At 35.1% G+C, this 13,371-nt stretch overlaps 2 protein-coding genes across 2 annotated transcripts; both read left to right on the top strand.

Annotated features, from left to right (window-relative positions):
- The first annotated feature begins 404 nt into the window (after positions 1-404).
- On the top strand, positions 405-3,262 carry LOC147391987 (Pollen Ole e 1 allergen and extensin family protein). Its single transcript, XM_086460240.1, has 2 exons — positions 405-597; positions 2,856-3,262. The coding sequence occupies exons 1-2, from the start codon at positions 450-452 to the stop codon at positions 3,137-3,139; spliced, it is 432 nt and encodes a 143-aa protein (XP_086316366.1). The 5' UTR covers positions 405-449; the 3' UTR covers positions 3,140-3,262.
- Positions 3,263-7,426: 4,164 nt separating this feature from the next.
- LOC147391986 (Major facilitator superfamily protein) lies at positions 7,427-12,555 on the top strand. Its single transcript, XM_086457440.1, has 7 exons — positions 7,427-7,763; positions 9,050-9,177; positions 9,924-10,145; positions 10,607-11,068; positions 11,384-11,581; positions 11,711-11,848; positions 12,143-12,555. The coding sequence occupies exons 1-7, from the start codon at positions 7,683-7,685 to the stop codon at positions 12,402-12,404; spliced, it is 1,491 nt and encodes a 496-aa protein (XP_086313566.1). The 5' UTR covers positions 7,427-7,682; the 3' UTR covers positions 12,405-12,555.
- Positions 12,556-13,371: the final 816 nt, after the last annotated feature.

Here is a 13,371-nt window from a genome sequence, read left to right as displayed (position 1 = left end):
CTACGCCCTATTTTTTAGTGCCCTTGATCTCTTTTTTATTTCGAAAGACTAAATAGAAAATATAAGTCCTCATCTAAAACTTTTAGCCAAAAACTCTTTGAATTTTCTCCATAAAACCGGCCATCTTCAACATTTTCTCGCCTTCAACTATCATGATCAAAGAAAAAAAATGTGATAAAAAAGTGTTCCTCTCTTTAGGTAGAAAATAAGGGGATTTAGGTTACCTTTTATAAGTGTTCCAGTGAAGACCAAAGTCAAGGAGCGTAAGTCATCACTTTGAAAACACAGGGGTGTCTCAAATATTCTCCAAAACATAGAGGGGCATTTCTAAATTGCCCAATGATATTTCCAAAAATGCAAGGAAAAAAAAAAACGCGTTCAGAAAATCTAGTAATATTTATTAAGAATTCAACTGTGAGAGTACAATTCGGGAACTTCTGATAGCAGAAATGGAGCTGCAGAAGATAATGGTGATGGTTTTATGCGTTTCGATCTTTCTATCGAGCGCGAGAGCTTGGACTGGAGAAATCCATGGCAGAGTTGTCTGTGATGTTTGTGGGGATTCTTCTATAGGACCTGAAGACCATGTTTTGGAAGGTAAAGTCTATAAAGAACCCTATCAAGCAAAGCTCATCGTTTCTACAGCTCAGAATCTATTTTTACCAAATTTACTTATTGGGTTCTGCTTTAAGATCGTAATTGATAATGGGTTGTGATTAAAAACATGGGATTTTGGTAGAAATTGAAGGTTTGAGTTTTCGCTCTTAGAGGTAAAAGGTTGGGGAAAGGGGGTTAATTTGGGGATGATTAGATTGGTTATACGTGTTAATAGATTGAAAAAATGATTTTGATTTTGATGGGAGGAGATTAGGTTGCAAGTTTATATCATCATGATTTGATATATTATGATGAATAAGGATTTTAAGTTAAGACTGATGAACCTGAAAAGTGTCACTTTTCTTTTATGTCTTTTGGGTGGGTTGTAATTACATTCTCGAAGTATGCTAACCCATGTTCTGATTTTGCATTTGGGCGTTATTTTTTTGGGTTTATGCTGGTTGGGATGTGTGTAAATTTTTGGTTTGGTGATAAAGTTCCAAACTGTTAGTCCATGGTGGTTTTGATCTGTTGTTTAGATTAAAGGAATGTGTTTGATTTTGTTAATAGCAGTTCCTTTTCTCTAAAATATGCAGTTCTTTTTGTTTAGTTTTGTGATGCTCTACTTCTTGAAAATGAGATTGGTTAATTTCTTCAATCACGCTACTAGAAGACACTTATTTGGTGTCAAATGGCTTGTATTATAATGTTTTAAGTAATTAGCGTACTGTATGTTAGAGCTGGAGAGGGGGAAGTTCAGGTGAATCAGTCGACATTATTGTCCCATCCATGGTTTAAAATATCAGAATGTATCGGTCAATACATATCTTTATCAGCCAAGAGAGATATTAAACATTGAATGTTTCGGGTTGTATCAGGTTTGTATCAAAATGTATCGCTTTGTATTGAATGTATCAGCCGATACCGTATCGGTTTTTCATTTACTGAAACATTCAATTGTTTCGACATTTTAAACCATGGTCCCATCTTTGGCAGTCAACAAGAAACATGGTGACGTAAGGGGATCACTTGTGGTTCAACGTAGAGGAGGTTGTTCGGCTGGCCAACATTGTGGAGAGACATCTTCATGTCAAGAGGAAGACCCAAAAGAATAAGGTTTGAAAGTAGTGAAAGTGGATATTAACGCTCTTGCAATAAAATAAGGGATGGTTCTAGGCTTGGACCCATAGCTTAGTTGGCTGACCTATCGCAACTTTGAGGTAGTGGTTTGAAGTCCAGCTTATCCACCCAAAAGAAAAAAAGAAAGAAAGAAAATGAAAAATAGTTAACATTGTTTTAGATGGGATTCATTCAGCCAACTTCAGAATTTTGGAGTAAGGCTTTGGTGATGATTGATTCTTATAGTCTATGTTAACGATCAAAAAAAATTCTTATAGTCTATGTTGGTTGCCAAATGTATATGTTCAATGCTTGTTCCATAGGAGTTAAAACTCTCAGAAAGTGTCTTTAATATGTGATGAACCGTGAACGAACTACTTTCATACTTAGTAGATCAGGCAAAGAAAGAATATTGAATTAGAGGTGAGTCTATTGGCCTTTGCCATATATGAAGATATAGAGAAGAAAAAAAATGATATAATTGAAGCATTCTTTCAAAGGAAGAGGATGTGTTTCTTCCATAATTTTTGGCTTCATAGGGACAAATTCTCCATCCATCTTATTGTAGATCTGTTTGTGGTTAAAATTTTAATAGCAGTGGTCAGATTGCTATTTGATGTGAGCTGTCAAGGTCTTTGTGGGTTCTATGAGCTATTCTATATGCCATAGGGAAAATGGAAACCCGAAATATGGGTTAACTCTAACAATTGAGTTGTAGTATGCCATCTAATACGTCTGACATGACAAATCATAATTCATGTAGCCAACCCCCGGTAGTTTGGATAAGGCTTTGATGATGGTGATCTGCATTGGATTCAAGTTAAAAATCAAGATTAACCATTTAGGACTGCTGGTGTTATATTGAAGAGTAAGATTGATAATGTGAAGAGTTTCATAGCTCCTAGTTACATCACATTCCATTCAAATTACTCCAGCAAATTTTTTCCCCAAAATTTGGAAAAGTTCACCAAATAAGGGACCAGCCGATTAATCGCTGAATTGTTTAATATTCCTCCTCCCATATGTATGGAACTGTATTTTTTGTTTGTTTGTTTGTTTTTTTTTTTTTCCTGAAATACTCCCAACCTTGTAGAGATATAGTTTAATAATAAGGGTTGACGTTGGGTTATTTGATGCAGGTGCCGAGGTTGCTGTTCTGTGTATAACAAAATCGGGGGATGTTCTCAATTATCAGGCGTTCACAAATGCAAAGGGGATATACACAGTGGCAGAGACAATGCCTGAGAGTGACAGGTGGGATGTGTGCTTGGCACGGCCGATAAGTAGCTTCCATGACCATTGCACCCATCACGGTGATGCCAACGCAGGTATCAAGTTCACTTACAATCTTCCATCGGGTTATTCTCATACCATTAGACCTTTTCTCTATCGGCCCGCCATTGTTCCAATGTACTGCGTTTGAATGTTAATGTTCGATATAATGTATTGTAGTTGTTTATTTTAGATATAAAGAAATGGGAATTGTTCCAACCATATATTTATTAGAAAAAAAAAAAAAAAAAATCTCTACTGCTTTTTAATGTTATATGTTACATATAATGTAATGTAGTTGTTTGTTTTAGATATAAAGAAGAAATATGATTTGTTCCAACCATGTTTATTATAGAAAAAATGTCTTGGATGCTTGTAATCTCTCTCTCCTTACGTTGTTTTCGTTCGTCATCTTCCATGGCGATCCAAATAATCCGATGAGGAGGCAGTATGATTAGCTTACTTGTTGACCTGACCCGGTGATGTAAACCATCCAATAGATGTACTTTTGATGATCTCGGCTTTTAGAAGTCGGAGGAATTCTGCAAATGTTGCTTCTTGAAGATGGTTAATCACCCAAGTATGCAAGGATCCTTGGTGACTAAGCATGTCAATGGATCGGATCAGGGCCAATCTAGGACCAATTTGATAAGACAAATCAGATTGGACCCTTGTTGGATCGGGTAATTTGTTTTAATTGAATCTAAATATTATATGCTCCAAATTCTACTCGATTACAATTGGATCGGGTCTGGACTGGATCAAATCAGATTTAATATACAAAATATAAATAAATTTCATATATTTAAACAAAACAAATTATAGAATTTACATCTCACATTTTATGTGATCTGCATATGGTTAATCTAGAACCAGGTTATCAATTAGGATCATTTTCAGAATCCAAATCCTTATTCCAGATCCAAAGTTATTCAGAACAAACTGGATTTTGGGACTGATCCAATCTGCTGTCAACGAGATTGAAATGAGTTTAGAATCTTCATCTTTTAACCATTTACTGGTTTGCATTACTATTTAGAAATTAAATCACAGAATCTTCGCATTCTGATTATCAATAAATCATATTTCTCGAGTTGGATCTTGTGATCATATTTAATCATAAAAATATATATATATTTAATAAGATTTTAATTAAAACTAAAATTTAAGGTATAGTGAGCCCACTCATCAATCAATCACGAAATTCGATTCACAGTTTTGCATTATTTTAACCTATATAAAAGTAGTTGATTAATGCGAAGAAATATTAAGCTATGGGCCGGTAGATATGGGTCTTGACTTCAAAAAAAAAACTCATTGATTATCTGGTGGGGGCACATCAATATCATGAAGTAAAAGTCAAATTCAAAAGAATGGGTGAGCTTAATAAAAATAAATAAAAAGGAATTGGTCCCATGGTTTCAAAACTCGTCCAAGACCGAGATGTATCGCCTGAGTCGTCTCAGTGTCCGGCATGGACGAGACAGACGGACAAATTAATTTTTCGAACGAAATATTAAACCCTATATTCATTTTTCATTTTTTTGAACGTCTCAAACTTATCAGAAAACTCATTCGAGACAACTCGATTTCTGACATGGACGAAAAGAGACGCAAAACAGAGTTTTAAAATCATAATTGGTCTTGAAGCATGTTAAGTTGGACTAGAAAAGTTTGACTTCAAGTAACAGATGTATCTAGTCCTATTAAATTTTAAAGAATTAAAATTGGTGCTGATAAGGGATAAGATATCTGGGATCCAAATAATTAGTTATGGATCACTATACCCGATCCAATACACTGGGTTTGGTTTGTACAAGTCCAAGGAATTGTAACCAATAAGACGACTTCAGATAGTATTGCTTTGATCCAATTAAGATCAAGTATTATTTTTCTACTATTATGAAGATTAAATTCATCTATACTCTTAATATAAAGAATTTATATTGCCACACCAACTGTTTATTATTATAAATTTTTAATTGAATTAAGGGACTGACTAGTTGCACATCAACTTAAAAAAAAAAAAAAACCCTTCTTCCTTTTTGGTATTTTTATAACCTCTATATTAACCTATTGTTTGCACTCCAATACCAAATCTTTTAGGGTCTAAGTTTTATTTTAACTTGTAGTTTTTTATTCTTTGTCTGTACTCTACTTTGATCTTGTCTTGTGATTGATTTTGTTAATGTTTTCTTTGTTTTCAATTTAATTAAGGCATTGATTTTCTAATCTTTGTTTAGCATTTAATATGAACCCTTGTATTTCAAGAGAATGTAATTTTGTAAATATGTTTCCGAAATGAAAAGATATACTTCTTGCAAAAATTATTGTATTAGCAATAATTTTTGTGGGCATAATTTTTGGAGTGCAACATTTTTTTTTAAATTATTTTTTGAGTGTAATCATACAATGGAGTGCAATTGGTAATGGGTGGTGTGCAACTAGTTGGTTCCTTAAATTAATTGTACCATACCTAATTAGGATAGACACTACACATACCTAAAAAATAATTGCATTACTATACGTCGTCCAATAAAACTATGGATCCAAAGTCCTCTCTCTCTCTCTCTCTTAATTACTTCTTTTACCTCAAAGATTGAAAAGCCTTTCTCACATAATCAAAATCCCCAATTGAAGCTATTGGAAGAAGGGAAAAAAGAAAACTAATGATAAACTGATTTTAAAAAAAGCCACTCGAAATTACTCGCTGATGTGGATGTGTGTACGGAATCATAAAATCTTTTTCGAGTCATACTGGGGTGACACGGATGACATCTGACATGGTGGAGGGCACATAACCGTAGATGCTTTTCCACAAGATACAAGTAAAAAGCATCTACGGTTATGTGCGCGCCACCACGATAGATGTGTCCCCCCCCCCCCCCCCCCCCCCCTTTGTGTCACTCCAACATTAGTCATATTTTCCTTGTGTAGCTTAAGAAAAGATCTATAGTTCTGTGCACATGCCACATCAGCAAGTGAATTTTGAGTGATTTTTTTTTTGAGTTAGGCAGTGTTTGTTTGCACTATTTTTTCAGTTCTTATTACTGAAAAAAAATAAATTCAGCACTTTTTGTCAAAATAACGCGTTTGTTTACTCTATATTTTTAGCACTTATTGCTGAAAATAAGTAAAAAAAATTCAGTATTATTTTAATGCTGAAAAAAAGTGCTGAAACGGTAAGCACTTTATTTTTTTCGACACGAACAAGTATGCCCTTATATTTAAAAGGATATTACCTCTTATATCCCACGAATAAGTATATAAGCACCCTACAAATTAGTAAACTCACACCATAGCTAAATTATTCTTATATGGGTTAAAAGTTTTGGAATGAGTTGATTTTTGATGAGGATGATGTCCTCATTAGTATATAAGCACCCCACAAATTAATAAACCCACATCATGGCTAAATTATTTTGTCTTATATAGGTTAAAATTTTTGGAATAAGTTGATTTTTGATGAGGATGATCTCGACAATGAGGAGATCATCCTCATCAAAAATCAGCCCATCTTGAAACTTCTAATCCTATCAAAACAAGTTCAAGAACCGTAAATTATCTTTTTTTTTTTAAAACTATTTTTTACGGGTTAGAAGTTTCAAAATGAACTAATTTTTGGTGAAGATGATCTCTAGACCATATAGACCATCCTCACTAAAAATTTGCTCATTCCAAAAACTTTAACCCATATAAAATATAAAAAAATTGGCTATAGTGTGGGTTGCCCTTATTAATTCATAAGGTGCTTTTATAATTACACATCCTTCATTTCTATCGAAAATTATTCATCCAAAATTAAGTTCGTTTAATGTTGATTTCAAATTTTGGTGACTTGTATGACATTATTATTTTTAATTTGAAATTTGTGGGCTTTTATAAATAGAAATTATTATTAATAAATTGAAGATTTGAGTATTATTTATTATTTAAAAATGAATTGTATTTTAAATTTATAAGAAATAATATATTTTATTGTGTTTGATAAGAAATAGACATTTGAAACATACAAACAATGTATAATATGATTGCAAGGGTAACAAAGACAATCTATAAGCTTTAGCAATGTGTAACAAACATGATTCAGCATCTAAACAAACAACTTTTTCAGCACTTAAATTCAGCGCTTATAAGTTTCAGCCCTTAATGCTATTCAGCACTTATTTTTTTCAATTTAACAAACAGCACCTTAATTTATCGCAACTCAAAAAGAATGAAAAGAGAGAGACTAACCTAATCCAATAACTAAACGGATCAAGTAATTCGACCCATTACCCAAACTCAATACACAATGGGTCGGGATGGTACTTGGCCCAGTGCAACCCTATCTAATATATATAAGCCCAAGCCCATGGTTTAATAGAAATATTGGTCAAGTTAAGTCAGTTAGATCGGACGGCTGAGAGGAAGAGAAACGGTACAAATTACAAAACAGAGATTGAAGACTGAAGAGAGGAAGAATCAGGACTCAGGAGAGATATAGGTGTAGTTATAATAATGTAAGAAAGGAAGAACGCCCGTAAGAAACGGAGAACGTCTCCTTCACTCTTCTCTTCTCTCATTCGTGTTTCGTGACTTTCGTCTCTGGAGAGGACAGAGGGATAGTAGAGAAAAACAACAAAATAAAATAACATAAAAATAGAAAGATCAATCTTTGATGATCGAGGAGGAGCTCTTGAGTTGCAGTTAAAATGATAAAATGGCTGAAACAGATGCGGGTTGCATTCGGTACTTCGTTCTTATGGCTTATTTGTTTGATTTACTTCACCCAGGTTAGAATTCAATCCTTTTTTTTCTTTTTAAATGGATTTTTTGTGTGCTTGATGTTCCCTTTGCCCTATTCTCAATTGTTCTCTTCTTGATAGATTGGATTTTTTGAGTTTTGGAGGCATTTATGGTTTTAGGTTGTTGGGTTTTTGGATTTAGTTCTCCGGGTTGTTGGGTTTTGATGATTTTTTAATTTTATTTTATGTTTTTTAGGATTTGGGGGTGATGGGGTCTGGGAATTTGGTAATTTGAATCTAGGGTTTGTGGAGATTTGGGATTTTCAGAAGATTATTAGTATTTGAGATCCTCCTACCTTATTGTGTTTTCTGGATTGATTAGCTTAATTCGTTTGATGGGTTGTTCTTTTTATTCTTTTTTTAATTGTGATCCAGGCTTAGGTTTTTAATTGGGGAACGCCAAAAAAAAAAAAAAGAGAGAGAAATCAATCAGAGCGATCCTGTTACTAGACAATGAAGTGTGATAAATTCAATAAAATAGATTTCAAGGTCTTACTTGGATTAATTTCCTAGAAGTGCCATTTGGTTTTACTTTTCAGATTAATCACTTCTCATTTTGGAAGCTTGATATGAGTTAATGTTTCTATACAATGTAAACAATTTAACGATTAAGGAAGACCGGCCTCCTTGCAGCTGTGGTTTGTAGCTCAATCGGTTCATATTATGTACCAAAGCCATGAGGCACGTATAAAATGTCGGCCTTTTTTATTTGCTAGGCCAACAATACGTGAAGTTGGGTTCAACAAGATTTGAACCTAGGTCATGGGATCAACACTCCACACACCTTTACCAACTTAGCTACGTCACACCTTAGTTCAATTCCAGCTTATCTATCTTGATCTTTGAATCTCTAGAAGACATTCTTTTTGCCATTTACCCATTGATGGATGTATGTTTAGGTCTTTGCAATGAAATATTTAAATTTGTTGCCAGTATTGTTATATAATTCCATAAAGTGGTCTTGACGAGTACTTCCCAAAGATCAGTACATATAGTATTACTAGCATTAAAATTTCAGATTGACCAACTTAGGATCCTGGTATGCATAATTGTGTATTAAACTGAAGAGTGGGAGTGTTAAGGATAAATATCTCTAATGCAAAATTGAATAATTGTTCTCTAATATCATTGTGAACCTGCATCTGTGGTAAGGTCTTTCTCTTGGATTACTTGTAAATGTTTATTGTGATCTGGTTGTTCCATTTATTATTCCCTTATTCAGCTTCCATTTAACTTTTCAATTTCTAAGTTCAAATGGTTATATGTGAATGTAGGGTTTCAGATCCTTCGTATGGACTGCAGTTTCTTACCAGCTGAAAGACAGGCTTAAGTTGTCACCCTCAGCTTCCCAACTTGTGTCTACAGTTTCGTTTTTCCCTTGGAGTATAAAACCATTTTATGGGTAATGGTCTGATCCACTCTCATATTCTTCTTTTTAAAACTATGCTACTTTGAAACCACTATTTTCATCAATGTCATATGTGACTCCAGGATGCCTGATACGTCTGCTTGACCATGTGACTTTAGAAGTATGGCCAAATAAACCAAAAATAAATACAATGGCATCTATAATTAAGAAAAATTAATATATCATTAGAACTGAAATATTAAGAAGTGCCACTTAGTGAAGTGGTAAGACGTGTGGAGAGTTGTTCCCACATCCTAGGTTCAAAGTCCCTTGAACCCATACTTCTTATGCTAACTACTAATCATATTATTTGTCTCTAACCACTAATCCAGCATTTACCTATAAAAAAATTTTGAATTATTCAAGAGAACAATGTGGGTATATGATCTATATTAGTAGATTCAGTTTATCATTCTTCTTTTTCACTTTTCTAGTTTAAGTTGGCAATTCTATTTGATTTCAGATCTTCTGGAATTTAAAAAATTGTCTTCTTACCTTACTTTTTTTTAGGTTTCTTCTGTCATATATTAAACTAGTATTCATGTCATATACATACACGTGTATTTGCATGTGTAGTAACTCTGCATAGTGGTATACGAGAACAATAGCTGAAAAAAAAAATATTAAATGAAGGCTCTACCCTATCTGGTTTGGCAATTGTATAAAAATTGGATTTCCTGTGATACATAGTTCCCTTTTTTTATTTTTTATGTGGAGACTGAATGAGATCTTCTATGCAGAATTTTGTCCGACTGTATCCCTATTAGAGGGAGGAAAAGGATCCCATACTTGATCATCGCTACTATGCTCTCTCTCTTTCCATGGCTCATTCTAGGCCTGAAAGCATCCCTAAGGAGTTCACAGGGGCCCCTCATCATCTTCTTAACAGCACAAAATCTAGGCTCAGCCATGGCAGATGTTGTGGTTGATGCGATGATTGCCGAGGCCGTGCGATCCGAGCGGTACTGTCATTTCTGTCTTTCTTTCTCCACTTATCATAGTTGAAGAAATCTGGTGTGCCCATTGACTTGACTGCAAGGGCAGTCTTGCAAAGAGTATATGGTACATGGCTTACATACAGGGGTGTCGGATGTCCTATTTTGGAACCCCTTTTGACTATATTCAACTTCAACCTAAATAAAGGACTTTACAATCCGACTTATTGCATTATTTTGGCTTGTTAAAACTGCCTCCTCAAAACTCCAAAGTCCAACCCCAAACTCACCCACACACAGTAAATACCATTGTTTGGGTAGATTGATTCCCGATACAGGATTCCTCCTATATGGCACCCATTAAATGGTGTGTTCGACCCTTGAACGTTACTGCTTGTGCTCATATTTTGATAAACCATTGTTTTACAGCTGTTCTTTGTGGATAACTGGATACTCACATAGCGTCTTATTTTTTGCACTTTGACCAGGGCAGCATTTGCCGGAGATCTCCAATCAATGTCATGGTCATCAATGGCCTTGGGAGGAGTATGCGGGAGTTTGTTAGGGGGTTACGCATTATCCAACTTACAGATAGATACAATTTTTCTTCTTTTCTCTGTACTCCCAGCCATACAATTATTATCATGTGGTTTGGTTGAGGAGGATTCTTTAGGCAGAAAAGGTCTGCTAGATCTTGGTAACTCGGGAAGCTCTCATCAGGGGAATGGAAATTATAGCATTTCAGATACAGACATTTCCTTGGTTGGAAAGTCTAAGGTCAGCATTTCGAGGAGAAAGAGAAGCAATAAAAACAATAAAACAAGAACAGACAACACAAATAAATCTGAGACTCTGGAAAAGGATGGTTCATTGACTGGACGATGGTTTCACTCTCTGAAATCGGCTTTCTATAGTTTGTGCCGGGCATTTACGCAACCCATTATCCTGAGGTAACTATTCACAATTGTGCACCTGTAGTAGGGATTACTATTCAATGGGTTCCTCTACATGGGATTTCCTATGCTAGAGACAACCAATGGATACTACGATCATCCTTCTTGAAAGTCACAATGGATGTAATCATTTGGTTGGGCTTGGTTCTAGTGTAGATCTCCGAGGCGGGATCCACAACCTGTCCACCATTGATAGGCCATCCTCAAGGGTCCCTGCTAGTTATTCTTTTTTGTTTTTCTTTCTTGCCGATCCTCAATTGTTTATCTTCCTAATCATGAATCCTTTGTGTTTGAATGTTTTGGGGAGATCAGACCAATGACTTGGTTTTTCTTGGCAAATGTTGTGGTTCCAAACCTCTCGACAGTCATGTTCTATTACCAGACTGAGTTCTTGAATTTGGAACCATCATTTCTGGGGACAGCTCGTGTTCTTGGGTGGTTGGGTCTTATGCTTGGAACCTTCACCTACAATCGATACTTAAAGCACATGAAGTTAAGAAGAATTCTCATGTAAGTAGACAAGTCAGAAGCCTTCCACCTTAAATATTTTCCATTTCGTTGGATATGTTAGTGCTTCAATTAGTGAATGGTATCAGTGCTGACGTTTTCTGTTATCTTGATCCACAAAATGCAATGTAGGTGGGCGCATGTTGGTCTGGTTACCTTGAGCCTCCTAGATCTTGTCTTAGTCTCCCGATTGAATGTTGCATTCCACATATCAGATAAGTTTATGGTGCTATGTGGATCTGCTCTTTCCGATGCAATCAATCAATTCAAGTATGTATATTGTGCTTCATATCTGCCTTTTTTCCTTTTTCATTTTTTTTTTCATATATATCTCTACTTTTTCCTGTCGTTAATTCACACTGTTTACTTGTTCTGTGAAATCGATTGGAAGTATATTTTGCCAAGTTGCATTGATTCTATTGGCTTAGTATCTATTCAGTTTGGGTGCTGGAAAAGTAGCGCACACTAATCTGAATTTTATCAACTATTCCTACAATTTCATCAGAAAAAAAGAAAAAAGAAATGAACATTCATATAATTAATTTTCCTTTTTTGATTGTACAGGTTTATGCCATTCCTGATCCTTTCAGGGAAGCTATGCCCACCTGGGATTGAAGGGACTCTATTCGCCCTCTTCATGTCCATAAACAACCTTGGTAACACATTGGGGTCATTTGTAGGTGCCAGTTTGGCTTCAATGCTGAACATATCTTCAGGTTCATTTGACAACCTTCTGTTGGGGGTCGCTCTTCAAGTTCTCTGCACTTTCATCCCAATTGGTTTCCTATTTTTGATACCAAAGGACGCCACAGGGATATCAACCTAGTTAAAATAGGATAGGTTTTGGAAAAAATTGGATATACTTTCATTTTTTAGGGTTATACTAGCCGTATAAACAGCAGTTGGGAATGATTGTTATACTGGAGATTTTTTTTTTTCAGTTCTTTACTTAATAAAATTTATTCACGACTTTCTTCTGGTAGGGGTGTCTTCTTTTCTTTGCCCACCACCCTATTTTGAGACTTACCATTAACAGCCAAATTTTGTGTCACAACGTAGGTACATTCTCCAATGCTAGTAAATACAAAAAAATTCAATTTATAATAAGGCCTACCGCATAAAACATGAAAAAGATCTGGCTGGGGTACCACCACCACCATGCTTACCTACCAAAAATTATTGGACTTAAAAATTTCCGACATGATATCTTGCGCATGACTCTATTTATCACCTGAGCCCCAAATCACTAGCCCTATAGATTGCAGAGACTATAGGGTTAGATTCAGTGCGAGTTCCCCCTGGAATTTGAAGGTTTTCAGGGAGAGTTGCTTATTTTTTTCAGTGTTCTTGGTGTCTTTGATTTATCAGCATTAAGGAAAAAAGATTGGAGTTAATGCTCTCTCTCCATTGTTGTGATTTTTCATTTTTTTTTCCCCTTGTTTTTGTAGTAGAAGATGCCATTTTTGGTTGTAAAATAAGACTCTTGAATACCCTTCAAAGTTTTGTTCCACATTGGAAAGATGTCTCAGAATATTTGTTTCGGATCCTGATAAGATTTCAAGAATTGTTCTTGAGAACATTTTTGCGCAAAAATAGGCATTGAAACATACAGTTAAATTTTACAAACTATCTGTGTGTGTCTTATCAGGCCCAGTTTTCAAACCTAGAACCTGCTGGTTATGGGACGTACCACACAACACTTACTTCCACTGCACTGCACCACTGAATTCTTTTTTCACTGAAATCTGCTAACCCTTCAATATTAAGGTCACTGTACAACAATTATAGTAATC

This window comes from Akebia trifoliata, chromosome 11, assembly GCF_017979445.1.
Source record: "Akebia trifoliata isolate Shusen 1 chromosome 11, ASM1797944v1, whole genome shotgun sequence".
NCBI lineage: Eukaryota > Viridiplantae > Streptophyta > Magnoliopsida > Ranunculales > Lardizabalaceae > Akebia > Akebia trifoliata.
Note: the sequence above shows the minus strand (reverse complement) of the source record. Positions and strands in the feature narration are given on the sequence as shown.

What these genes read in the sequence shown, in the direction of transcription:
- LOC147391987 (XM_086460240.1), top strand. Translation starts at nt 450, where the DNA reads ATGGAGCTGCAGAAGATAATGGTGATGGTTTTATGCGTTTCGATCTTT. An exon ending in TGAAGACCATGTTTTGGAAG is followed by an intron (nt 598 to 2,855) that starts GTAAAGTCTATA and finishes TATTTGATGCAG; the next exon opens with GTGCCGAGGTTGCTGTTCTG.
- LOC147391986 (XM_086457440.1), top strand. Translation starts at nt 7,683, where the DNA reads ATGATAAAATGGCTGAAACAGATGCGGGTTGCATTCGGTACTTCGTTC. An exon ending in GTTTGATTTACTTCACCCAG is followed by an intron (nt 7,764 to 9,049) that starts GTTAGAATTCAA and finishes ATGTGAATGTAG; the next exon opens with GGTTTCAGATCCTTCGTATG. An exon ending in GAGGCCGTGCGATCCGAGCG is followed by an intron (nt 10,146 to 10,606) that starts GTACTGTCATTT and finishes CACTTTGACCAG; the next exon opens with GGCAGCATTTGCCGGAGATC.